This window comes from Perissodus microlepis, chromosome 22 (assembly GCF_051167445.1).
Source record: "Perissodus microlepis isolate ML-2025 ecotype Zambia chromosome 22, ASM5116744v1, whole genome shotgun sequence".
In the NCBI taxonomy this organism is placed as follows: Eukaryota; Metazoa; Chordata; class Actinopteri; order Cichliformes; family Cichlidae; genus Perissodus; species Perissodus microlepis.
Genome location: NC_140481.1, coordinates 17,126,125 through 17,154,045, shown reverse-complemented (window position 1 = coordinate 17,154,045; position 27,921 = coordinate 17,126,125). Strand labels below are relative to the sequence as shown.

The window sequence follows — 27,921 nt, the reverse complement described above, 5'->3', positions numbered from 1 at the left end:
ACTGAAGTAACAACAAAGTAACAACAAAGCCCATGTTAATTATTTGGTTATTATAATTATTTGGTTATTATTGTCTCTGTGGAACTAAGAAGGTCCTCGTCAGCTTGTGAGACTATCTTTAAAGCATGATCTCAAATGGAACCTATTAAAACAAGTTATGTTATGCATAACTTGCATAACTCCCCTCAAAGTGGCCCATCCAGTCAGTCAGACCGGCCCTGACTTTCTGGCTTCACGTCTTCATTAGGAATAAAACAGCCTGCCTTTGGCGTGGAAAATGCTCCACATGTGCTAAAAATACTAAAAATAATGCAGTAATAATCGCACTTTAAGATAAACCATTGATTTGGACGGCGCTAACATCATCTCTCATTTGAAACTCCGCTCTCTCCTGCTCCATTCAGGTCCACGGTCACTCCTCAACAGGAAGTGACGAAAGTAGCCACGAGCGTGACGAACGGCTCTTTCGAAAATACAACAAGGAAGTTACGGTTTATTGTGAAGGAAAATAACCGCTGGAGAAAAAAAATCTCCTCAAACCGGGGGTCCCTTCGCTCGGTTGCTGGGTGTCCGGGGGGGGCGAGGTCACCGTGGACTTTCCCGAGAGCCCGTTTCCGATCGTCTCGAGGAATTCTACTTGTAGCCAGCTAGCTAGCTAGCGATGAACACGGACGTGGAATTTCACATCAGGCAGAATTACCCGTGGAACAAGCTCCCAGCTAACGTCAAACAGGTACCGACTTTTAACGTTTCCTGTGGGCACGGAGAGAGGGGGGACACCGCAAGGGGAACCTGTCAATGTCACCGGGGCTGCTCTCTGTCATACTGGCAGCTGTCAGTGTCGCACTGCTCGCTCCCCGTCCTCTGCAGGGCTTCACCATCCAGCCGGAGCCATAACTGACCATCATTACACTCCAGCTACTGAAGCCACACTGACATCACATGACAGTTTGTTTGATTGGGTGGGGGTGGGGGCACCACATGATTTTAGAGCGTGTATGTCACCTGCAGATACGGCTTTTACGTATTTGTGCCTGGTGCATTTAATGCTATTGAAATGTGCTGTTACAGTTAGTCAGTAAAATGCATGACCCCCCCTTCTCTTCTTGTGCCACTACGCCAACATGTCTCGGTGAAGAGGAGGTGGGTGGATGAGCAGTTTGAGCTGCTGCATCCTCATACACCCTCTGAAAAGTTGGATTACTCATCAGAAACAGTGAGACTCCAGGGGCCCCTGGTGTACACATCTGGCCTGATGTGCACAATATAACAAGTTTTCTCTCGCCCAAAACAGCTTTAGATACAATATTAAGCTTATGCCCCAATTCCATTGTTAATTTTCCTTTAATTTTTTGTGTGAGTTATTATGAATCCAGGGGCTACCGTGGCTCTAAAACCTGTGGATTACATCATGACACATAAACTGTCCACTGAGGATCAGACAGGTCATTGCTGATATCTGATCTGCTTAAGGTCATTATTGGTCCAATACCAACCGGTGTATTGGCCTTGTAAGTAACTAGAAGTATGCTGTAGGTATGTGCTACCAAAATCAAGCACAAGACGATGCTTCTTGCTTTATTACCTACCTCTTAGCCTGTGTCAAATTCAAATCCCTCATTGCATCTTTGCAGTTAATATGGTTTCACACGTTTCTCAACACATATGACATCACATCTAATAGCAGGAAATATTCCAGTATGGAAAAATATTTCACAGACAGCTGGAGAACAGGAGGTTTAAAAGAGGCCCTGTTTGGTTTCATTCCCTGACACATTAATGTGGTTGACCTGGGCATTTTCCTTTCTCTGCAGAGTTTGGGGAACTCTCAGCGCGAGTATGAGAAGCAAGTGCTCCTGTACAGCATCCGCAACCAGCTGCGATTCCGCAATAACCTAGGTGAGCAATATTATTCCCCCCCCCACACACACACACACACACACACACACAGCAGGGGTAAACATACAGGGTGAGCTACATGATGTTTGAGTGTTAGATTAAAAGACAGACAGCGGTTTGTGGCGGGATAAATATAACCCCACCAGAGAGTGCTTGATGATGGGCAAAAACTTTCTCACCATATCACCTTGCAGAGAAACATACCCCAATGCTATTTTATCATTGCAGTAAGACTTCTGATTTTATAAAAGTCTATGGGAAAACAGCACTAAGGTTCATGGCTCTGTGACCTCAGTAAACACTTCCCTGATGGAACTGTAATCCCACTCTCTGCTTTCAAAGCAAATTCAGCAAAACACAAAGTTTATTTTGTAAATTATGGTGATAATTAGGAGGATAAACCAGGGCACGGCTATTGGATCCTGCTTGTCAGTTAGCGAGTGAGCATGCGGTGTCCTCTGGTTCCCATTTAGAACTAACTTTCACTCATTATGTCAGGTTTCAAAAAAGTTACAGCAAAAACAGGAAGCACACGGGTTACAAATGGGACTCCACTCACCTGTGGGTGATGTCTTATTAGCTCTGTCCATGTTTTGTTCTGCTTTTGGTGTTGATCATAGGATTATCCTTCATATTTGTCCTGAAAAGGTAATATACAACTGAAAATACTTGTACTGTTAATAATCATACAGTTGCTAAACATGTGTATGTACCTGTATAATAAAGTGCATTATGTATTACATCGAATCACTTTAGTTGTGGTGTTGATGTAGAGAGATCGTTTCTGTATGTACACTCTGACTGCTGTTTGTTTTCTGAGCAGTGCGCCATGTGAGGAAGGATGAGCGCAAATATTATGAGGAGCTTCTGAAGTACAGCCGGGACCACCTGATGCTGTACCCCTACCACCTGTCTGACATCATGGTCAAAGGGCTACGAGTCACCCCGTTCTCGTATTACATAGGAATCATGGAGGTAAGCAACTCATGCTGCGTTGAAGAGTGCAATACCAGAGCATTAACTTTGCTCCCATTATCATAATCTCTGTGAACAGCCTCTCGTATACCTGAACATCTGTCGTTCTGTCAGTTCCCGTTGGTTTTAGAACAATGGGGCAGGTAAACCCAGAGGAACAGAGCAGACATACTTATTGTTCAACGGCAAAGGTTTTCTAATTGACTGGAAACATGCAGTCTCTGTTCATTTAAAATGAACAATGTCTTCAGTTTTTGGCATCCCTGGGAATGAGTGCAGGAACTGCAGGGACAAAACAAGGAATCCAAAAGACCAATACAAGTAGAGGGATCTGAGCTTTTCACAGCTCCCAGCTGTTTAGTTCAATGTGCTTTTGTTGCATGAATAGTACGAGTATACGGCATTGTTTGGTACACCTGAGTAGATGTGCTGGATTATTATGGTCACCCTGCATAAAGGATAAATGGGTGTATTGTCATTGGCTAGAATGATTGTGTGTTGGTTCATTTTTAACCTAAAAGGTAAGATTAAGGACGTCATAAGACATTGTGTAGCTTTAGAGAAGAATATGCTATGTTTCCTATGTTCCCCAGATCTGGCATCAGTCAGGCACTAGGTGTCAGTCAGCGTCTAGTAAAGCCTCGTCTACCAGCTCAGGGCCATGCACAGGATTGATCCCAGGGCAAACACACCCGGGAAAAATCTTTGCTGTTTGCTCTGCAGTCAGTCTGAGCTTTGCCTGCACGACAGCTCACACTCACTGATAAAGCAGAGAGAACCGGTCTGTCAGGGAGAAGGGTTCTCCTTGACTTTTGGCATTTTCATTTACATTGCAAAGACTGAGCCCTTGTGTTCACGGCACTGGAGATGGAAAATAATGCATTTGTAATTGAATTACTTCAATTTTGTGGCTGACTACATGGTTGGTGTATTTCCTTTATACAGCCTGCTCTCAGATGTACTTCCATTACCACAACTCTGTGTGCAGATACCAACTGTCACATTCGATTGTTCCACATTTAGTGTACTTCTCATTTCATAGGACAGATGTGGCTAATGTTCTTTTACCTAACCTATAAATACACATAAAGGAACAGCATTTATTTTTCAGCTCACTGAGAGGGGTTTCACCCACTTTCTGCTGCACGCTAAACCAAACTTGACTGAGCTTTAATTGTGACCACTAAATTGCCAAAGGCTATGTCATATTCTGATAATCCGTCTTAAGCACTTAATGAAAACTTGGAGTCGAAATTAGCACAGCTGCTCAGATCTGCTAATCCTGTTATTAATCAGAGACAGGGGACGTAGAAAGGGGAGAACAAAATTAGTTTAATTCTTCTTTTTTCTCCTTTCTCCTCTTTTTTTCTTTCCACCTCCAGGATATTATGAACAGTGAGAAGAGTTACGACTCCTTGCCCAACTTCACTGCAGCTGACTGTGAGTTATTTTTCTTCTCTTCTACGCTTTTAAAATGGCTTGACTGTCTCTGGCTCCCCAACTTTCCCAGTTCTTGTTTAATTTTTTTTCTTGTTGATTGTTTATTTTTGTTATTGAATGGTTATTAAAGGATCCAGAGTTTAGGAAGATTAGGGGTGAGAACAAGAGTCAGGAGCTCACTGGAGAGGCCCTTCAAACCTCTTTACAGATCTTTTTCGGTTGCGTGGCTTTTCTGTGTTATTCTTGGTGCCTATCACTTCCTTTGTACTTGTGTTACCTGTATCAAAACTGATCTCTCATTAATTTCTAAGATGATTGACAGAAAGTTATTCAGCAGCTATTTTGATATTAAGTTAGTCGTGTAAGTAATTTCTTCTGGCAAACATTCATTTGTTTCGGCATTTCAGCATGTCCTGATCCCCCCCCCCCATTTTTATTAATTAAAAACTGAATACATTTTTATTTTCTGTCATTTTTCACACCAAGCAGTTAATCAAGAGAAATAATTGGCAGTTTATTTTACTTAATTTCTACTTCTTTTTTTCTATTTAGGGGAGACAGCTTGTGTAACACATCACATTTGAAAGATAAATTAAAGCAACGTGTCAAAAATGTTTCTCAGAAAATCTGGCTTTTGAAAAGCTGATGATAAAGATGAAGATTGGCACCCTGGCTTTTAGGCATGAGTAGCACATGTTGTTTGTCTCTGTACAGTTTTCTCGACTCATTTTTCGAAGTGTTTTTAGTGTGTTTTGGTTCTTGAATATTGGAGGTTTAAGGCTTCTTAGTAAAACTGCTGTTAATTCTCTCAAAGCCCAAACCCTGCTGTGGTTTTGTTGTTTTATTACAGGAATGCTTTTGTAACCCGCTTATTAAATTCAATAACAAACCTAAATAATTGCTTTGTGTTTCCATAACCAAACCAGAGCATTGCCATGGGTTTTAATTGGCTGGTGTAAATGCCATTTAATTATAATGAAAATTGCTTTTCCCCCTAAAATATGGCCTCATTTCTGAGGACCTGCGTTTCTGGGAAATGACTGTGGAGCCTGATTAAAATTAGTTAAAAGTCACGTGCACTGGTTGTGATCTTTGACTTTTAGTTGTCAGCTGAAATGGGCTTTGGTGTTGACTAGTGAGTGGCTGAGTCCTGGCAGTGCAGGACCTTCATGCCGTGGAAGCAGAAGGCCGCCAGCAGGCGATCGTAGCCGTACTCGGAGGGGCCTCACTCCACTAATCTCTCTGGAGGAAGTCTGGAAGTGTGTTATGCAGAAGTGGGAGGATGGAGAGGCAGTGAGAGTGTGTGAGAGAGAGTTTTACGTGGGTGGATGTTTGTGTGTTGTGTCTGTGTCTCGGTGTAGCAGCAGGGTGCAAGTGTAGGATTCTGCGATCTTACTCGTTCCTGTTTGCGTTGGCACCTGTCCCAGCACGTTTTACTCTGCCCCCTGCAACCCAGCGCAGCACAGGGGAGTGGACGAGGTGGGAGTTTTAGACAAATTTGAATATTTTAGTGTAACATGAAACTTTTTGCTACATGGCCCAGAATTTCCTCAGATTCAGAAAAAATGTGTTCGTTTGATTAGAAATAAATATGCATGCACACGCTTACTCTTGTTATCGCTGTCTGCCGGTTGGGGGATGGATTGTGTGTGTGTTTGTGTTTGTGTGTGTGTCAGGCAATTGTATTGGAGAAGGTGTGTGGGACTTGTTTGGGATTTGTTTGGACTTGCACAAACCCTCATGAGGGTTTTTTTACTGAAATAACTTTTATTGAAAGAAGTTGGAAAAACACTAAAAAGGAACTCAAACTTTCCTTCTTCACGAACGTCTTAGGTCTTACGTCTGTAATTACAAGAAGCCAGACTGAATATTGCAGGATCATTGCAGCCAGGTTAGACTGGACAAAAGTACTGAGCCTCCTACACATTACACCGACAGGTGCTGCTCAGCCATGGAGATCCATGCCAGGAAGCTCCTGGTGCACGGTTATTGTGCTGATTTTAATGTCAGAGGAGGTTTGAAACTGCAGTTACTGATTCAGGAGAGCGTTGGTGACTTTTATGCACCATGTGCCTCTGCACTCTTGTTCCTAAAAACTTCCACGTTGCAATAAAACCACTTATAACTGTTTAATATTTAGGGGGGAATAAATTTCAGAAAGTGACTTGTTGCAAATCCAATAATAAAAGTACCACATTTAAATTTAGTGAACTCTTTTGGGAAACTCATTCCTTCACAATTTTTGGTAAAGGCAGACTTGATTTTATACACCTGTGATAAGTTGACTGGCTCATGTTTCCAACCATCCCACAGGTCTAAGGCTACTTGGCATTGGGAGAAACCAGTACATCGACCTGATGAACCAGTGCAGGTCCTCCAAAGTAAGATGTCATTAATATGTATTTTAATGTGTTTTATTACACCTGTGCTCTTTTTAGTCTGTTTAAGCTGAACGAAGCCAGGTATACTTTGCAATCTGGGGCCCGACAGTGTACCATAGATGGTTAGTAAAGTCAGTACGGACTAGCAACTTGAATTAAAGTAAATTCTCCTTTTTGCTTTATTTATTTTGATTGCTCCAGACACGTCTAATCAATAAGCAGACTAAACAGTCACACATGGTTTGTAGTGACACGTACTGGCTCACGTGAAGTTTTTTATCTCTGTGAAATGAAATCAAATGAAGCCAGACCACAGGAAAAAGCTACAAGTTAAACAAAATCAAACTATGGGTGTAAAAATGGCCTGAAAATGAGTCATAAGAGTGGTACAGAATGTATTTAATGGGTGATGTTCAAGTGCTTTTAAAATTCATATTTGTAATACTATCGTCTTCCAATCTGCAATTTAAAGTATAAAATCATCTTCACAGATGATCTTAACAATTTGCACATATGGGTGCAAGTGGATATTTCTTTAGTTTGTCCATCTTTGTAGTTAGAATATTAATATCTTTAACTTTTCTCATTTCAACTGCTAATTGCTGAGCCCTCTTTAATAATCTTTGTTTCCACCTTTAGAAATTTTTCCGCAGGAAAACAGCACGGGACCTACTGCCGGCCAAACCAGTCGAGATCTCCGTGGAGCCGTGGTGGGTGGCACAGACAGGCTACATCACCGAGGACGACATAAGGGTGCGACAGAAATTTGACTCTTTTTTTCATGATTTGTTTCAATTAAATAATGTACAATAAGACCCTGTCATTTTTTTATAGAAAGCTCAGTGTCAAAAATCACATATTTGCCTTAAGCTCTTTACAGCCGTACAGAATACATACAGCGATGTGGTTTAAGGTACAGACAGTCCAAAGAAACCTGGGTGAACATGGGTAGGGAGGATGAGAAAGCTTGGATCCTCATGTTGGAAGTTTAGCGTAATTCTGTCTGTTTAGATGTTTATTTGCCATAGGAAGAATAAACAAGGAACAACATGAAATGAGTGTAGTGAAGACTGTGAAGAATTACCGGTGTAATGTTTTTGTTTTCAACCTAAAAAATAAATGAGCGAATTCTTCTAACAATTCTGTTTTTCCACAAGAAAAATAAAGAAACAGAAATCAACACATAATATATAGATGGATTACCATGGGTGCTTTTTTTTTTTAAAACCCTTTTTTGAAGCATATTTCTGTGGTACAGGTGTGTGCTAATGTCATCTGTTTACTGGATCAACTTGCAGATCTGTTCTCCCGCTGAGAAGAAAGCCATTGATAAGATGATAGATTCTGGTCCTCAGCTGGCAGGATCCATGGAGTACAACGTGGTCTTAAGTGAGCAAAATACTCAGTTCTATTTGCTCGTGCTCAACCATAAATTAGGTGGCAAATGTTTAAATCTTGTTAGTTGTTTATAGTAAGAACAGATTCAGTCTTACCTCAGTGTGTTGGACTGATTTTTGGAGGTGAAACACAGGGATGAAGGTTGTGTTATTGCAACTTAGATGTTAATTAGAGATCAGTTTGAGTGTGATGAACCTCTACACAGGAGTGCTGGTAACTGAGTGGCAACAAATAGAATAAAATGCACTGAGACGCTTTGCAATCTGAATATGTGTAGATATTCTGATGAGATTTGTATTGGGTTGACGTTTTTCCAGGATACTATTATTCTACTCTGATGAAGCAGTAACTGCACAGGTTCTGTCATAATATTAGTTTCCACATGGAAATAGCAACAGCAAATATACAAAGAGAGTATTTTATACTGTTTTTTCTCTGCTGTAGGCTTGTACAACCGGGGATTCATCTACTTAGATGTTCCCATATCTGATGACAGCTGCATCTCAGGTACGTGTGTGTGTGTGTTTAAACATCCCTATTCTATTTTATTTGGCTAAGAAAGTTTGCTGTCTAAATATTGAACATAAATGAAATGCTAAAAGCTAAAAAAGTATTATGGGAATGAATTTGCACTGATCTGAAATCACGTGTTATAAGAGTATTACAGACACAGTACTGTGCAAAAGTTTCAAGCTAACCTGAGTTTCTTTATGTTTTCCTTAAAGAAACCAGATTTTCTTATAATTTTTCAAGTGATTTTTAAGAAACAATTCTCAAGGCTCTCTGGCAATCTTTTAAAGTTTTTCTTTTGGACATTGGCAGCTTTTTTACTTATTTTTACTCCAGTCCTTGTAACTGACCATTTTCAGCAGAATGCATTTGTTTGTTAAGCCACTTAACACCTGATCTGTGAATCATTCAAGCACAAAAAAAGCATCTAACTCAAATATGTGTCTACACGTACCAGGCTGCTGAGCGAAGAGCTAATTTTAAATTGTATCTTTTGTTATTTTGTTACTGTCAGCCTGTCTCAAAAACACTTCTTTCGTTCCCATTTCTATAGTCGAAAAATGTCAAACATAAAATAGTGTTTTTGCACCAATAAGATGATTCCCAAACAACTATTAGCTGAAAACCTGGCATATCCCAGCATGAGACGAACAATATCTTCAAGCCATGTCTTTAAGAAATAGGAAAAATCCAGCAAAGACCTGACACAGGACCTGATAGATGGCATTTCAGCTGATAAATCTACTGCTCACTGAAGCCTCATCAGAAATGGTCTCAGTGGAAGGATAGCTGTCAAATAGGAGGAAAGGCTGAGGTTTGCCAAATTACACAAGAACTGGACTGAAAATCAGTGGCAACAGGTCTGTGATGCTCAAATCAGCGAGGGCTTAAAACACGGTGGAGGCTCTGTCGTGGTAAATTGATGGAATTATAAATCAGATGACAGTGACCCCAAACACACTGTCAGTCAAGTAAATTCATAGCTGCATAGAAAAACACACATTGGGAAACACAATCAGGCATGGATTGGCCTCCCCAGAGCTCGGATCTCAACATTGTTGAAGCAGTGTGGGATCAATGTGGGAAACGAGGAGGTCAGTCCACACGTTTGCACAGTACTGTAGTGTATTTAAAAAGAAGGGAACGGAAACAGTTCTGTGTTTGAAGAGTTGCTGAACAGTTGTTGGTTACTGTTTGTGTCTTTCAGTGCCCCCACTGGAAGGGTTTGTCATGAACCGGGTCCAGGGTGATTACTTTGAAACGCTTCTGTACAAAATCTTTGTGTCCATCGATGAGCAAACAAACGTAGCAGAGGTAGGCTTTAGAAATGTGTTTCATTATCCTCTGGCTGCTGCGATCATAGTAAGAGAGTGTGTGTGTTTGTTTATTGATCAACATTTCAACCAAACACTTTTTTTGTGTCTCCTGATCCTGCCTCCCTCTGCGCTTCCCAGCTGGCAAATGTGTTGGAGATCGACTTGGACTTAGTGAAGGTAGGCATCTGCTCATCCTACTGTAACTGAAGTGCAGTTTTTCAGAAGAGAAATGGGGAAACGGTAGATCTGAGAAATATGTCTTTCAAAATTTTCACAGAAAAATGCAGAAGTGATTTTCTGCGCTTCCACTGTTGCTTTAGAAGAGATTTGTTAAACGTACTTCTCGCTTCTCTTTGTCTGCAAAGACACATGGCAGAGCAGCATTTAGACTAAATGAAAGAAAGGGAGCAGCTTGTTTTGAAAAATATGTTTTGCTGCATAGGAATAGGAATTTGCTTTTCAAGGACGTGACGTTGTGGCATTTTGTCTGATAAGCAGCTATCACATCGGATTTTTGTTTTCTTGGAATTTCAGAGCTCTGAGGGGGGGGAAAAGCTTTTGATAATATGTAGCCAAGTGAGGAGACATTTCAGCACAATTTGGCCGTTTCGGTTTGGATACACACTCACGCAGACGTGTATCTGAGTGCCACGATTAGATCCATCATGACCCATGACTCCACCAGAGGGGCTGAGCGGCATCATTCCTGTTGAATTGCTGCTCCAGCTGCACTCCATCATCACTTGGTCCCATCTCATTGGTGCAACTGAAAAGCAGCACTTAGGAGAAGTGGTTGAAGGCAGCGATTTAAAGCGAGTCTCCAGCAGAAGGCCTGTAGCTTCTGAGATGATTGAGATGTCTGAGAGGTCTCCATTGTGCAGAAACTTTTCCCATCTTGACTTGAGTTTGAACTTTCCTCCTGTGCAATAACCACTTCATGGCCTGAGTCATTTGAAAGAAGCTTCCTCCCAGGGCCTCTTTTGATATGATAAGAGGATGACTAGTTGACCTCAGCCTGCACCTCTTGGGTGTAAAGGTGTGAAAAGCAATCAAGCTCACTATGCTCATGTCTGAGTAAAAGAGTTAACAGCATGGCGAGTTGATGACTGTAGAAGTGGAGGAAATAATGAAAAGGCCAGACAGCTGTACAGTACAGCTGTACTACCTTTCTTTTTTATTCAGTTTTTGAGACCAGTTGAGTCAGCAGCCAGTAATTGCTTTTTTTTCTCCCTAAGAGCATCATCCAAAAGACTATTCAGATTGCTTTTAGTCACTTTGAGACTCTCACAAGGCATCTCTGCTTACAGTATAATTTGACAATGTAATTTCAAATCCTCTTAAAGCCATTCAAACTGAGGGGGTTGGTTTTTTTGGGCTACACGTTTTTATGACATTTGTCCATCTTTGCACTGAAACGGTTGACTTTTTTTGACAATACAGTTGTTTTTTTCAGGATTTTTAATTTAATGTTGATATTTAGATTAAAATGTTAAATGAGGTCTGAATTAAAATATCTTGCTAATAAACGCTTTAAAAGTTTGTAATTTGTATGGATATAACTGCCTGAACCTAGACAGCGTAGTTTTGAGTTACACTTACTACTGCAGGGTGGATTTCTGTACTAGAAAAAAAAATTTAGTCAGAAAAATGTCAGCGGTAAAGCTGAGGGCGATGTCGTCATCAGAGAATGCACCATCGCACAATGCGGGAAGAAATGTTTCCCAGAAGAGAGAGATAAAAATACCAAATTTTCTGGTGACAGTCTCAAGACATTTTAGAGCAAAATCTGTAACCCACTTTTCTTCTTTCCTTACCTTATTATTGCATCTCTCTCTGTTCTATCACTATCACACTCAACAACCACTTCTTTAGATACACTTTCCCAGCACTTGGTTGGACTTCTTTTGCTTTCAGAACAGCCTTAATGGCAGTAAAGGGTTTTGCATGGTTAGCAGCAATAATCAGATGTGTGGTGTTTAAATAATGCTTAGTGGGTCTAAAGCATCCAAAGTGAGCCACAAAGTCTCCCCTACACAATTACATCATCGCCACCAGCCTGAACCCTTACAAAGCAGGATGGATCCATGCTTTCATGTTGTTTACACCAAATTCTCACCCTACCATCTGAATGTTACAGCAGAAATCGAGGCTCATTAAACCAGGAAACGTTTTTCCATACATGCGTTACGTGTCTGCCACGTGACTGGGAGCAGTTAAACAGGTGTACCTAATAAAGTGGCTGATAAGTGTACATATGGTTTCAGATATGATCAAACGTCATTTGCGTGTGCTTCTCCTGTGTTTTATCAGAACGCAGTGTCCATGTACTGTCGCCTCGGCTTCGCCGTGAAGAAAGGTCAGGTGTTCAGCTCAGACCAGCTCCACCCCACCTGGAAGAACGCCCCATCTGTTAACAGGCTCAAGTATGTGTTGTCATCGGTCAGTCAGCGAAACACCATCTGAAACCTCAGTGTAGTGCAATTTGTTGAAATACGTTTTTACATTTACACAGTTGAGCGCACGAAAAACCAACATTTTAATTGAAGCTTCGAGCATTTGAGACTCCAGAAACCGCCACACACCAACGTTATTCTTATAAAAATTCAATGCCATCAATGTTTAATGAGTTTTAATTTCCCCAGCTTTAGGACATGATGAACTACTAGGGTGTGTTGACAGTGTCCTTTATGTACTGTGTACTGTTATGTACTGTTGCAGGAGCACTATGGACCCCCAGAAGATGCTGCTGTCCTGGGAGCAGGGCAGTCCTGTAATGGAGGGAGGCTCCTCAGCCACAGATACAGACACCACTAGCCTGGAAGACCAAGGTCTGTATACACACGCACAGGCATATTCTGCAGTGTATGCAAATGCTGATGTGCGCACACTTTATGATTGCTACTTCAGAAGTTTGAAGCAGAAGTGTTAATTAATCCCTAAGAAAGCTCAGTCATGTTTCTGAAACTCATTCTCACATTAATAGGTGTTTCTCTAAAAATTCTCATATTTAAACTGATTTTAACTTTGTTTTACATGTTAAGGTGGCACTGTTAAATTTGCTTTAGTGGATATTGTCATATAAGTGACTGTTGATCAATCACATCTCCATGTAAATCAGGCCTGTTTGATAGAGAGAGGCTTTAGTTTTCGTCTTCTAAATGCAGTTAATCATAAAAACACTAGTTTATTTCCTGAGTTTTAAAAGAATAACTCGCATGTAGCTGTGCTGTTAGACTTGCTGCAGTATGCATGAGTGGTACAGCATATTTTTATGTCTCTGTAGCAGACACAGGTAGCGTTAGCAGCCTGAGCATCCCAGCTGCACCCACCAAGAGGATCGCCTTCCTTTTTGACTCGACCCTTACAGCCTTCCTGATGATGGGCAACTTATCGCCGGTAAGTAAAAGAGTGTGGACGTGAAGGCTTCGCGTCAGTGGAAGTGGGGTAGGGTGGGGTAACAAGCATAAGATAAAGATAGTGGCTGTGCTGTGATCTCTCAGAGGGAAAATATTCATCAATGCAGTGTTGCTCATGCATGTGAGTTCTGCTGCTCGCTGAATGGTGCAGAGGGATATTTGCCTCAGTCTGAACTATAATATGAGTGTACTTTTTATTTTATTTTGGAAAAATAAAATCTCTGTGTCTAAATTTCTGAGTAGCAAAATCTGGAGCAATTAGGTACCTCAAACTATGTTTGTATTATTATCACTGCTGTTAATCATATAAAAACACAAAAAACAAAACTTATCTTGTAAAAAATTTTATGTTTACTGTTGATCTAATTGTTTTCTGTTGTCGTGCTATCAGAACCTGAAGAGTCATGCTGTGACCATGTTTGAAGTGGGCAAACTGTCGGATGAGACTCTCGACAGCTTCCTGGCTGAGCTGGAGAAGGTGAGACCAGGAATCAGAATTTCTTTCTCGTTTTCAGAAAATCTCTCATCAAAACCTTAGCTTAAATTGAGAGGATGCTAACTAGGTGCAACAAATACACATGTATGTGCAGACATCAAACACTACATGCAGACATCTGAATACAGTCACACAAACTCTGAGTTGGAACTTCTACACTCGTTTCTGTTTCTCTCAGGTGGAGAGCACAGCAGAGGGCGAGGCTCAGCGTTACTTTGACCACGCTCTGACCCTGAAAAACACCATTCTCTTCTTGCGCTACAACAAAGAACTCACTCAGGACCAGGGACCTGATATTCCAAACATAGGTAATTATGCAGTTACACTGCCTTTATTTTCAAATGAGCACTTTGACGAGGACACGGGGTCTGTTACCAGTCACCCGTCCATCCCCAGTTTACAAGACTGGCTACCCTTCTTACAGTGTTGGTCAGATTTTAGTAAAAATTGTATACAGTGATCATCCAATGGGTCTTCATCCAGAAGTGTGCTCAAAGGCAAGGTCACTTTTGTTATTTTAAGGACAATTACCTATGAACTGTGGTCGATTGTGAGCTAAATGAGTTACTATCTATAATATAGAGCAGGGCGATATGACTAAAAATATTTATAACGATATACATTTGAAAATTTGCGATAACGATATAACTGACGATATAATTGACGCTAGACAAAATACTTTACAACTCCTCAACTTTGTTAGTGCAAAAAACCCCATCAATGTATTTTCACTTAAACAAGCAGCTGTTTTTTAAGTGCATTAAAGCTATATAAAAATTTTACCGTGCAAATGGAAATCCTTGCTGACAGTTTAACCAAAAGGCATTTCCAGTGGAAATTGGCCGACATATCCTCAGCATAACCATGTATAATATCCACAAAACTTAAAAAGAGGTTATACACACACAATACGGTAATATTATGTTGAAGCACTGTACGTATCACTCCGCGAGGCTCCTGCCTACGATAGCCGTAATGCTCCGACAATCCATCAAGCGGTGCGGCTTCATAGCTTAGCAAAGTCGTACCGAAACATTTGACAGATTTTCGAGCACTGTGTACCGCATAAAATCGTTTCGAGGTCAGTAAACACAACCAGAATTCATACATAAGGCACACGGGATTATACGGGGCACTGTCGATTTTCAGAAAAATCAAAGGATTGATTTTAAGTGTGCAGTATTTTCCAAAAAACACGGTAATAACGACGGCCCGCTAGCATGCGCTACCAAAAATAGTGCTTTGTTGTGTATCTGACGGACGAAAGCCAAACCAGTTCCACAACGCTGAAGTTGCAGCATTTTTACAAACCAGTTCTGGTCCATCCGTTTCATTCAACGATCCACTTTCGCTCTCCTCATTCTGCGTCGCCGCCATGTGCGTATGAAAACAAAGGCACTGCGCATGCGCGTTTTACCCATATTCTATTGCGATATTTCATTTTCTTATCATTACACCGGTATTACCGTGAACGGTATGATATGGCCCAGCCCTACTATAATATATTGATTTTGTTGTTTCAGTATCATGGAGAGAAACCTGTTCAGTATCTTTGCTTTTGGCATGCATGAACTGAAACTCCAAAACTCTGATTATTAGATGACCTTATCTACAGCTACAGTTACATCCATATAATTACTGTTATAATTATAGTGGTGGATGCTCATTATCATTGTGAGCCAGAATCTCAGGATTCAGCCTGCTTTAAATATTTGGTTTCACACAGCTTTTGTTTTTGTTTTTTTCTTTACTCTTAAATCATAATAATGGGATAGAAGGGCGAGATGACCCTAATGTGGTCATCTCAGGGATCAGGTCTCAGGCACACAGCTCTGGCTGTAATTGGCTAATCCTCTCAAACCTTCTGTTTACAAGTGTCAGCCACAAAGATGGTTTACAGGAAGCAGAGCTAAGCAGCTTTTTTCAGATAAAATGAGCTGAGCTGCACCGAAGTCGGTTATAAAATAAACAATGATTATTTTTAATGTCAAATATTAAAGTCACGCTGTCATAATAGGGTCTAAAAACAAAAGCACTGAGCTTGAAGTAATTATAATAAGCTCTCTTTTAATGTGACACAGTGTAACTTTTAGCTATGAAGTGCATCAGTGGTTCTGGTGGTCTGTTTTCAGCTGATCAGGAGTTCATGTTTTTATCCTGACTCTGTTACCTAAGAAAGTGCTCTGAACTGCTGTGACTGCAGTTATAGAAAATGGTAAATGTCTTCCATTCAGCAACTTGTTCTGTGATCTCAGGAAATCAATACATGATTTCTTTTTTGCTGGTTGTGCTGGTTGTGCTGCTTTTGGCTGGCATCTCTCACTATTGTCTCTTTTGGCCCTCACTGCTGTCTCTTAAATATGCTCACAGAAAATACTGAAGACAACGGCATACTATGTACACAGAGTAAACCTGTATTGTTCAGCTTGTGTCTCTAGAGGGAGCAGAAGAGAGTATGTCCTCCAGCATCGACAAAGCAAGCCTCTGAGTTTCTGTGTAGCTTCCATTGCGCCACCAGATGCTGTTTGTTTGGTTTGGCTGTGTGCCTCCTTTCTGATTGTCTTATCTTTGTGTGCTCCTCATGCTGCTGCTGCTCAGCTGAGGAGTGAGAGCAGTAAGAGCCTGCTGGCTGAAGCTAAACTAATCCCCCAAAGAGTCTAATGATCATTGTTAATTTGGGAAGTGAAGGAAATTTGTCAAGCAAAGAAAAAAAAAAAACGTTTGGTAAAGTCAGAGGAGACTTTTTTTTTTTTTTTAATTATTGGACCAGCCATTCATAACTGTATTAGAATGAATAGAATAGAACATTGAAGTGTGCGTGCCATTTTCCATGTTACAGGTGTAGTTAATGATGAGTTATTATGGCGGTGAATCACTTTTTACAACAAAACACTCAGAAACAATTGATACTCTCAGAATGAACATTTGCAAATCTTGTAGATTATTAATCCCTGTTTTGTTAATTAAATATAAGTCACTTTATGCATCTTTGAAATTATTTATCTTTCACCCCTTTTTAAAATCTATTTTGGGGGATTTCTAGCCTTTTTTTTTTGATCAGACAGTAGAGAGAATGCAGTAAAGCTTGGATAAAGACCAGGGGGAAGGCACGGCCGTAAATGGTGTTTGGACGGATGCAAACTGGGGCCTGTGCATTGGTCTTATGGCACATGGATCGTCTGCTCACCTAGTCAGCTAAACCAGCCCTCCTGTCTTTCACCCTTTAATATCATAGACATCTCTTAGATTCAATAGGTTCCACTGCAAGATACAAGGATTTTAAATCCAAGGATGCCAAAAATATCCTTTGCAAACTTAAACAAGAAAAAAAAATCTTTGTTCTGTTCAATCATCAACCACATTATTGTCTAAAGCATCCACACTTAATAATTATTCAAGCCCTTTTTTTTTTCTCAAAGGAATAGTTAACATTTTAGGACACATGATTACCAGTTTTTTCACTGAAGATTAGCTAAAAAGATCCTTCAGCCTATGGTTTCTAAGGTATTCCTTGGCCAGATGAGAGATATAATCCCTCGAGCAAGTTCTGAAAAACTCCAGATCTCAGCCCAGCTGGATGCACCTGGAAAATCTCCAAAGAAGAACAGTCAGGAGGCATCCTAATCAGATGGCCTCTGCTCCATGCTTTCCAAGCTCATCACCCTATCTGTACAGCTGAGCCCAGCTACCCTACAAGGCCAACTCTTATTTTGCTCATTTATATCTGTAATCCCATTATTTTAGTCACTACCCACAGTGCATGATGACAGGGCATGGTTCATCATAACAGTCCGGTGGAGTGCAAATTTTTTGCTGTGGTGTTAAGAAATACTCTATCCTGAGACAACACTAAAAATTTAATGCGCATAAACATTTGCATTAGCCTGTTTAGGAAGTAAGTCAGGATTTTCTCATGTTTTTCCTCTCACTAGGTTTCCCCTTGGACATGTTGCGCTGTGAGAGCCTGCTGGGTCTAGACCAGGCCACCTGCAGCCGCGTCCTCAACAAGAACTACAAGCTGCTGGTCTCGATGGCACCGCTCAGCAACGAGATCAGACCCATCAGCAGCTGCACCCCTCAGGTATGATGCCTGGAAGGAAGGAGAGCAGAAGGGCTGCTATTTGGCATGCTGGGATGTTTGGGTACATGTCGAGTGCGTTTATGTGTGTGTGTTTGTGTTCTAGCTGACAGTTAATGAGTTTGTCCGTTTGGTTGTGTTTGCCTTCTCTTGTAGTGTACACACTCATGCGCTCGGGATTGATTTGTGATTGTGTTTGTGCTCCGAGTGCTCAGCCTGCAGTTGCCCCAACAACAAGGCTACACATAGAGAAAAGGGAAGGAAAGGAGGCGAGGCTCACCAGTAATTCCTCTGCCTGGCCACACTCCAGCTTTCTAGCTGAGCTCAAAGAGACAGAGGGAAAGAAGTTAAACTCTTGTTGTGCCATTCACGCTGCTGCTTATTCTAACACTGCTGCGACTCAGTGAAGTGGAATTTACCAAATTCTTGTCTTTGTTTTCTTCTCACGTCTCTAATAGCAGCTTCAGTTTCCCCTCAGACAGAAGAACAACACGGATGCAATTATTGTCATACGCCTGTGTTATTTTTTAGGTTGATGTGAAGTTTGAGTTTATGCGAGGAATGAGATGGGAAAACTGCCCAGTGTGCATGCGTTAGTTCTGCTTCTGTAAACTTATGTATGAGTGCGTGTGTGTATTTGTTTCTCCTTGTAGCACATTGGCCCAGCCATCCCTGAGGTGAGCTCCATCTGGTTCAAGCTGTACCTGTATCATGTGACTGGCCAAGGCCCGCCGTCTTTGCTGCTCTCCAAAGGCTCCAGGCTCCGCAAGCTGCCGGACATTTTCCAGGTTTGTCCAAACTAATGATTAATCAGGTGTGTAAGTCAGAGGCATAGAGACACGGTCTAGTCAGATTAAAAAACAGCAGTACTGTGTTGGACCAGCAGTTGATTGAGTCACATTTTCACTTATCTTTTAAAACCTACCCTCTCAAATCTTTGACCTTCAGTGAGTCGGAAGGACGGGTAATCAGAGCGCTGGCTAGCTCTTTTGTAAACAAAGACTCTCGTGGACCTTGGTCATATCTCACTGTAAACCTGCATTTTCCTCTTCAAAGGCTTCCCGCTGGTCGTGGGATTTGTTTTAATAGCACTGGGATTGTGAGACAAGGACCTAATGATGACTTGATACAGTAAATTCTCAGGGGAAGATGTGTAATGTCACGCAAATGGATCTATTAGACCATAGCTTGCATGCATATTTTTGCACCTTTTATCTACATGTCACTTAATTTGTTGGTGTTTCAATAGGTTCAGAAAACATGCAAAATATTTTCATTGGGTCATTGTGACACTAATGACCTAGTTTTAAGGCAAATGCTAACTAGGAAAGGTAAGAAAGTAGAAATGCTGCAGCTTCACCCATCCATCCATCCATCCAGCCAGCCAGCGGGTTGACAGTCTGTTGCAGGGCTAACACTTAACATGTAATGAGAATCATGTGAAAGCAATTTTTGAATTTTTGGGAATTTCAAATTGACTGTGGAAGGACAGAGAGTTTCCATAGGAGAACCAGGTTATCTCACGCTGGGATAACATATGGAGTAGAGGGGGTAAATAAGAAAACTTTTTAAGGGATTTTTGCCTTAAAACGATCTCACAGTCCTGTGAAAAACTGAGTACACTCTTACTGCTTTCAGAGGTGATAAGAGTGTAAGTTGGAGCCAGGTGCTGCTAATCAAATGCACTTGATTAACTGATCATCAGCAAGTGTGAGTGTATTCATAAAAGCTGAAGTTTTGGCAGCTTGCTGGTCTGAAGCATTCTGGAGTGTGTTAACCTGAATCCTCCAGTGCCACAGCCCTTCGGGGAGAGTACAGTATTTAAACTCCTCTGTAGCAAACTATTCCGGAGTCAGATGCGAGACTATCTGTCTGACAGCTAAAGCTTGGCTGAAATTGGGTCATGTAACAGGACAATGTTCCAAAGCGCAGCAGGAAATCTACAACAAAATGACTGAAAAAGAAAATAACCAATGTGCTGCAATGACCCAGTCTAAGTCCAGACCTCAAGCTGATTGAAATTTAGGACCTTAAAAAGAGCTGTGCATAAATAAATATCCATAAATCTCAATGAACTGAAACAACGTTGTAAAGAAGAGTCGGGCAGAATTCCTCCGTAATGAAAAGAGAAGCTGATGAAGTGACACAGACTGCAAAGTCTGAAGTGCTGTTTGGTGTTGAGCCCTGTGTGTGAGTCTGTTGATCAAAGGAGAGACTGGGCCAGCTTGAGATTGTCACTGAAGAGCGAAGGGTGGAGGAACTGTGCTCTTACTGTCGAGTTGGTTGTTTGTTTGCTCTGCCTTCTCATGGCAGTGCAGGAAGTTACACTTTTAAACAATTTCAGTCCATAAGTCACTTATGGAGTGAAAATAATTAACCAGAGACATGAGAATAACACCTTAATTTCATCTAAAAGCTCTCTCTCAGTTTGAGAGAGCCAAACAAAATCCTTGGCATGTAAAATCAGCAGCAGGGTGGAACCTTAATTAATTTAACCGGCTAATATTGACCTAGTGGGAGGTTGACAAGATGGCATGACAGTTGAACTAGAAGAAAATCGTGTTTCCTCTTATTCTTTTTTGTTTTTCGATCTTCTAAATTAAACAAAAACTGGTAAAAATGGTTCAACTGAGATGCTGTCCTACATGTAGAAACCTGTATTTACATTTACATAAACAATAAAGCTATTTGGGGGCAAAAAGAAGTGTAAAATTGCAAACCTATCTCCACTTTTACACATCTACTGTCATTTATTAGAATTTATTATGATTTATAAAGCTTTATGTTAAATAAAATGTGTTTTTCTTAATATTATTATTTTTTGTCCAGTTTGTTGAAAGCTGCTTTGGAAAGATCTGATGATGAGTGAAGTTATTCATTGCTGAATCCCTTGAACCATTTCTCTCTCTTCAGGTCTATGACAGGTTATTGATAACTTCCTGGGGTCACGACCCTGGAGTGGTCCCTACGTCCAACGTGCTGACAATGCTTAACGATGCCCTTACACACTCTGCTGTTCTCATCCAGGTAAACTCACACAGATGAGGCTGATTTTTCTATGTCATTGTCTTAAACCTCATTTAAGTTGAGAGGATAAAATATTGCCTTTAATACCAGATTATTTAACTTAATATTAATTTAATGCTGTCTGATGACATTTTTGTACGTTTTGTACCAACTCTTGCTGTGTTTGTGTATAAATGTGCACTGATTGTAATTTAAACTACATGTGCATGTAATCCACAGGGTCATGGTATGCATGGGCATGGAGAAACGGTGCACATCCCATTCCCTTTTGATGAGGAGGATCTGAAGGGAGGTAAGAACCTGTCTGTGCATAAACTATTGTTTTGATGTAGCAACTTTCAAATAGCCAACCTGCATTTAACCATAATGAAGAGTCCTGTTTTACTGTCAGACAAAATGTTAAAAAATGACATTTTCTTGGCTCAAAATGGACCTTTGGAGACTGACTTTGCACAGAGGCGCGACTGTCTCACATGCTGAATCTGTGTTGTCTTATTTTACAGAAATCAAAGCATTTTCTTTTTATTTTTTATTTAAAGATGTCTGTGTTTGAATAAATCAAACTGTTTTAAAAACACTGCTAAACATTGGCGAACCATAAGTGTACCTATGCAGAGAAAGCTGTGGCTGTCAAAGAATGAGAGGTGATAGTGAAATAACAGGAGAAAGGGGTTTTTCTCATAAGAAAATATGAAACCATGATTTTTTTGCTTCACAATAGTATTCTTGACACGCTACTGTTCTCCCCAGAAACGGAAAACTCAAACCCACAGATTGGAGATTAGGAGGCCTCGCAGACTCTTTATTTGATTTCCTATAGCTATTCATGGTGCAGAATAGAACCCCGTCCTACAATTCAGCATATTTCAATAAGATATAAACATTTCAAAAATAGATTTTAACACAATAAAAACCTCAGATATGAGGCCATTTTAAGTTTTTATTGATGATGTGAAATATGGCTTTTTCCATCTGCTCATTTTTCATGCTCCTAATCTGGCCTTGGGTTCATGTGTTCCAAAGGAAGAGGAAATGTACAAAGTCTTCAGTTTGCTTTTGGTGGACTCGGTGACTCATAGCCAGAAAACCTGTGGTGTAAGATGCATAGAGGGAATCTGAATCAGATAACAGAACAACCCTGAAAGGCTACTCTTAAATGTAAAGGATGGTCTCTCTACTACTGATGTCCTCTTTAAAGGTGACTCTGAATGTAGCTTAAAAGGGCTGTCAATGAACATTAAATTATTATATAAAAATAAAACGTATTCACGTCTTTCTATTTGCATGTTCGTACTTCCTAACATTACAGAGAGATTAGGTAAAGTGTAGCAATGTGTCCTTGGTTTACAGCCTTAAATTGCTAACTGATAATACTGTTATACTGTATTATACACTAATGATATATCAGCATTGGCATACTTTCACTGGCAGGGTGTGCATAAATTACAAGCATACCTTCAAACTGTGATCTTTTATCTGCTGACTCAAACATTCACTGTTTTCAGCTTTGAGGGTTTTAACTCATCAAACACTGTTAGATTTTGAATCCTGTAAAATCCCTCTCTTTGTGCATTTGCTTAAAAGTACCATTTAAGTCTCATCCTCCTAATGTGCTTACTGAACAAATGTAACAGGCCAAATGAATAAACACAGTCCATAACAGCCTCATGCAGCAGATAAATTGTGGTCGTATCTTTGCATCGTGTCATTTTGAGTGTGAGCTTTGGCCCGTTTGGTGTTTAACATGATCCCACTGTGTGTGTTGTGTGCCTCCTGTGCAGAGTTCTCCTACTCCAACATGTGCGTGCACAAGGCACTGCAGAAGCTGAAGGAGCATGTGGATCTGGAGCACCAGTGTGGCTACATCACCATGCTCAACTCCAACAACAGGCACCGCCGCAGGCCCAGCGACAGCACTGAGTGCAGAGGTAACAAGAGCTCGCACGTGCACTTTTTTTTTTTACGGCTGTGCATGTGAGGGTGTTGGATGGAAAGCATGCCGGGTTGAACTAGCAGTGGTGCCCTTACCTGCGATGGCCATAATAGCACTAATGGTGCAGATTGGATAAATATCGCTCACAGTCCAGTTTAATTATGCCGTTTGTCTGCAGAATTGTTTCTTTTATTGTGATTGCCTTTGCTAATGCATACGGATCGAACACTTTTAGCCTTTACCTTCAGATCAGCTGATTGAATCTTGATGTAAATGATCACAAATCTCATTTAACGCGCCAAGTTAAAGATACAACACTGCAGGTCTGATTTTTAACAGATGAATTTCCAATGTAAATCCAGCAAATGGCAAGAAATGATTTTAAAAAAGCTTCTCAGTAGCTTATAGGCTTTATTCTAGCTCTTACCATTTACCCACAAACAACACTCAAAAGCCTTAACTGTGACTTAGATTTTGTCACTTCTCTTCCAGGAGACACCCATCTAGGTGGAGGCTTGGACACTAATGGCAGCACTGAGTCCTTTGAGCTTGTGACAGAGGAGAACAACGGTGAAGGCAAAGGAAAGACAGACAGTAAGTGTGTGTTATTTTAATTAGGATATCTCCAGTAGTATTTAATCAGATGTTTGTTAGTTGAAAGTGTTTGGGAAGAATCTAAGAGCTAAAGCTAAAGTGTGACAGAGGCTCCATGCTAAATTCAACACCAAAATGCTCTTGTCAGTGTCTTATGTTGTAATTTGTGTCCATCTTTCCCTTGCCAATCTCTTTTTCCCCCCTCAGCCCTTTCATCTGAAGACGAGTGGGTCCCTCTTGAACTGTGCTTTGGCATGCCCCTCTTCAGCTCTGAGCTCAACCGCAAAGTGTGTCGAAAGATTGCTTCGCACAAGCTCTGCAGCAACGAGAGGTAAAAACCAAAATCAGGCAGCATCCTCTAAAGCTTAACTTTTACATAAAAACTGTGACAGGAGCTTTGACGTGTGTTGATGCTTGACTAAAGATTTGTTGTTGTTTCAGCCTTCAAGAGCTACTCCACTCGAGCCGAAAACTGTCACTCAAGGTGTTGAGCTTCGTTCAGTCATTCCAGGTAAAATCACTTTGCAGTTTCTTCAGGTGTCCGCTTAAGAAATCCTGCTCAAAAGTAAAAGTCTTGACCAGTGAAAAGAGCAAATGTCAGGTTGACAATAATTTATCCATTTATTTTGATAAACTGTTTAAACCGATTCAGATCGCCTCAGTTTGTATCTAAAAAGTGTCCCAGACTGATAATCCATTCAAATGTCCAGTCAAGACACGAGCCACGTGGGCCTTATGAGACAGAAAGAAATATCATAGTAATAACAGTAAAGTACAATGTGGTAAAAATATAAATATGTTGTTTTAGCATAATTAATGTTAATATTTAAGCATTGTTCATTTTCAATTTATTTACATATCGTCAATTCAGAACAGCCTCTTCAAGTTGCTTTAAATTGTGTGGTAAGACCCTACAACATTAAACCCCAAACAATCAGGTGATGGGCAGCACTTGGCAGCAGTAGAAAGGAAGAACTCTCTTTAACAGGAAGAGACCTCCAGCATAACCAAGCTCCGGGAGGGTCAGAGGGGAAAGAAAAGAGAAAGAGCAGAGCTTAGAGACGAGGACAAAACAAACACGATAAAAGAGGAGATAAAAGTTAATGACATATAAAAATGGCATACAAATGCGCAGGGAGTGAAAAAGGTGAGTGAAGAAGAAACTGAATGCAGACTGATTGCAGTGCAACTAAGGAAGGGTTCAGTTTTATGCATAATTAACAACTGTTATTACTTTTAACCTCAGTGCTTTAAAGTGTTTCTTATTCACCACTTTAAACACACGTTCACACTCTTCATGAACACTGTTGTGACCCACAGCTAGTTTAAGGAAAAACCTTCAAACAGACCTGTTGTGCTGATTTTCATTCACATTTTAATAACAATCTCTATTTATTTCTATTTGGCCTTGATATGGCCCCTTAGTCTCATTAAGGCATCTTTCTTCTGATTGGTTGCCCTTGGATGACTATATTAATGGTATCTGTTCTCTTTGTAATCATAAAGAGACAAAAGTAGAAAAAAATGGTCTCAATCAGAGTGTTTTAAGCAGTCTGTAAGCTCTGCTTTCAGCCTTTTGCGATTACTTACACATGCGCTGACCTCATTAGTTGAAGCTTTTGCCAAGTGTAATAGGAGCATCCAACATCGTAACAGTACATATGTGATAGAAAATAAGGAACTGCATAATGGGTCCACTCTAAGTTGGTGTTTATTTAATTTTAGTGATCAATTATAGACATGAACATTACAATGCAAAACAGGAAGTGGAGCTGGGTGAACATTTAGCGCAAGAAAGAAAGAAAAGACAGAAATTGGAGACAAAGGAAAAAATAAGTGAAGTAATCAGAGCTGAATCAGGGTGTTGCAGCACGAAGGTAACATGATTAAGCGAAAGGACGTGGCAGCAGTATTTACTGGTTGAAATGGTGGGCTGTTTCATGAATCACACAGGAACCCTTCTGCTGGCTTTTTTCCTCCTATAAAAATATATCCCCGCCCTTCATATCGCTGCCTGTTGTTCTGATCTGTCACCTTTGACCCCGTGTTGGCAGGATGGCAGCCAGCCCTCTGACCTGGACAGCGGCGTGTCCAACCCTCTCAGCCAGCCCCCGCCAGAGTCCGGTGTCCCCCTGCCCGCCCTCAACCTCCTCTTTAAGGACGGGCAGCTGAAGGAATGGAGCGGGCGCGCCCCTCCTCCTCTAGACATCTCAGCCCTGCAGAAAGACCAACTGACATAAAGCATCAGCAAAACTTCCAGATTTAGGAACGAGGAAACAGCGTCCCAACAAAGGGGGCTAATGTCTTTTCGCAGTGTCACGTCTCACTGTGGAAATTCCTGTTCGTGGTTCCAGCCCTGCATCTTTAAATCCAGTCACAAGGAAACTCCCTTATTCGTAAGCCCCGCCTTCTTGTCCATCAGTATCCAGTCACAGGATAATTGGCCCCGTCAGCACTTTGTCATTCACCTACTGTATGAGGAATCATCGACACTAGTACCAACCCTCTTTGCTGTCCTCCTTCCCTCCCCTCTGTGATTCCTCGTATTCGTAGCAAGGCAGTGTTATCTGTTGGAGTGGTGCTATTATCACACTATATCACAGCGATGCAGGTAAACATCATTTAACCTGGAAGACCATCTAACTGGAAACAAATGCGCTGTTTTCCCACTGACTCCACCCCACCCCCACCCCTTCAGTCGATGGATGTTTTGTGACCCTTGAGAGCAGAGTGTAAAATGGTTAATATTGCATAGATGTTCTAAAAAAAAAAAAAAAAAAAAGACCTATAAAATAAACATTAAAGTGTTGAACAGACTTCTTCAGGAATCATTTGACAATATGCATATTCTAGGACCAATTCTTTGGACTTTAACCAGGTTGATAAGACCCCGCTGCCTCCCTGTATTGTCTCATGTTAAGTGATCTAATGCATGATACTATTGCACAAAAAAAATCTTTCCTCTTTACTTGTAATCAATATTTGGGGCATTTATTATTTGCACTGTGCAGGATTTCTTCAAACCTGTGGATGAAGTAACATCATGTAATTATTATTTTTTTTTTAATGTTGGCTCATTTGTAGTGTGCACGTGATTTTAGAGCTCACCAAAAGGAAAGTGTCATACGAGGCATCTGAGAAACTGCGTTTTTTTTTTTAATCCATTAGAGAACACCAAAGACCTTATTTCTTTATAATGATTTATTTTCTTTTTACTCCTTTCTCTGTTCTTTTATTTTGGTGTTGCCTTATTATTTTCAGCCAATCAAAAACTACCAGGTCTGGGATCATATCTCCTGATTTTTTTTATTTCCTTTTTTTGGGGGGGTTGTTTTTTTTAAATCTCACAAGTTTCTTTCTTTTTTTTTTTTTTTTTAATTGTTAATATGCATTTGATGTAGTGTGTCTAACTAATAAAAATTACCAACGTCGGATCAAAAAAAACCTGCCAGCCATTATCAAGAATTTGACAAAATGAATCAAACTGAACCAAACTGAAAAGAATGGGAACAGTTAGCTCTGCGTGTTTGACCCAGGGCTGTTGCCTCTGTCGCTTGCCAGCTATCTCTCTCTGCCTCTCTGTGGATCAGCTTTTGTGCAGTGCACTCTTGGCCAGCCTTGCTCACTCTCCAGGGGATTCTGTTTACACCATGTTTTGAAAAAAAATAAGGGGGTTTGTAGTCTAGAGAGAAGGCAACTTTGTTGTGAAGGCTGTTGCAGACCCAGGGGATGGAAATGCTAATGCTTTGCCCAGCATCTCAGAGATGTGATGGCCCAAAAAGTGTCTGAAGCCTATCGTGAATTTTTTCAGTGTTGCTCTGAGAATATAGAGTACTTTTTTTTTTATTGCGTTTAAAATGGAAACCCAGTTTGTTGAGCTCTCTCTCCATTTTTTTTTAAAGGAATCTACATTCTGTTTTTGACCCACTTGTGGTAGTTTCTGATACCGTGATGCTAAAATAGGGGAAAAAACGACTGTCACAAGGATCTTTTGAAGCATGATGACTGTAGAAACCATTGTGAGTATGTTGCGTGAGTATTGTACACGTCACGGGTGTGTTTTAATACACGCCTACCTTTCACAGTAAGAGTCTCCTCCCAGTCCTGCCTGTTTGTTATCTACTTGCAGTTACTCAGTCGTCCCAGATACACCCCCCTACCCCCTTTCTCCCCTAGATATACATCCACCGCAGTGTTTAAAATGCTAGTTTTATATGTCAGCAGGTATTTTAGGAACTCTTTGTTGTAGCTTGTTTAATGGGACTGTGGATATTTGACAGATTTAAACATGATCTTGTAATTACATTGGTTACAAAAAAAGAAGAAGAAAGTGACATTCCTTCACCATGCCCTTCCTTTATCCTTTTCTCCATCTTGCCTCGTCTCCGGATACATACTATTACAGATAAATATGTAAAAAGTATATGAAAATATAAATAAATATGTAATAAGATCAAA

General features: G+C 40.6%; 1 protein-coding gene across 2 annotated transcripts; it reads left to right on the top strand.

Annotated features, from left to right (window-relative positions):
- The first annotated feature begins 423 nt into the window (after window positions 1-423).
- fam91a1 (family with sequence similarity 91 member A1) lies at window positions 424-27,921 on the top strand. Of its 2 annotated transcripts, none has more exons than XM_084920200.1 (24): window positions 424-733; window positions 1,815-1,899; window positions 2,723-2,874; window positions 4,257-4,314; window positions 6,628-6,695; window positions 7,335-7,448; window positions 7,994-8,084; window positions 8,538-8,600; window positions 9,811-9,917; window positions 10,058-10,096; window positions 12,230-12,342; window positions 12,638-12,747; window positions 13,206-13,315; window positions 13,727-13,813; window positions 14,010-14,139; window positions 17,764-17,912; window positions 18,563-18,697; window positions 20,823-20,936; window positions 21,156-21,228; window positions 22,718-22,864; window positions 23,362-23,463; window positions 23,671-23,794; window positions 23,905-23,974; window positions 25,518-27,921. In XM_084920200.1, exons 1-24 carry the CDS (start codon window positions 662-664, stop codon window positions 25,701-25,703), a joined length of 2,499 nt encoding a protein of 832 aa, XP_084776326.1. In that variant the 5' UTR covers window positions 424-661; the 3' UTR covers window positions 25,704-27,921. The 2 variants fall into 2 exon arrangements, with proteins under 2 accessions (XP_084776326.1, XP_084776325.1); XM_084920199.1 differs by having other exon boundaries at window positions 13,203-13,315.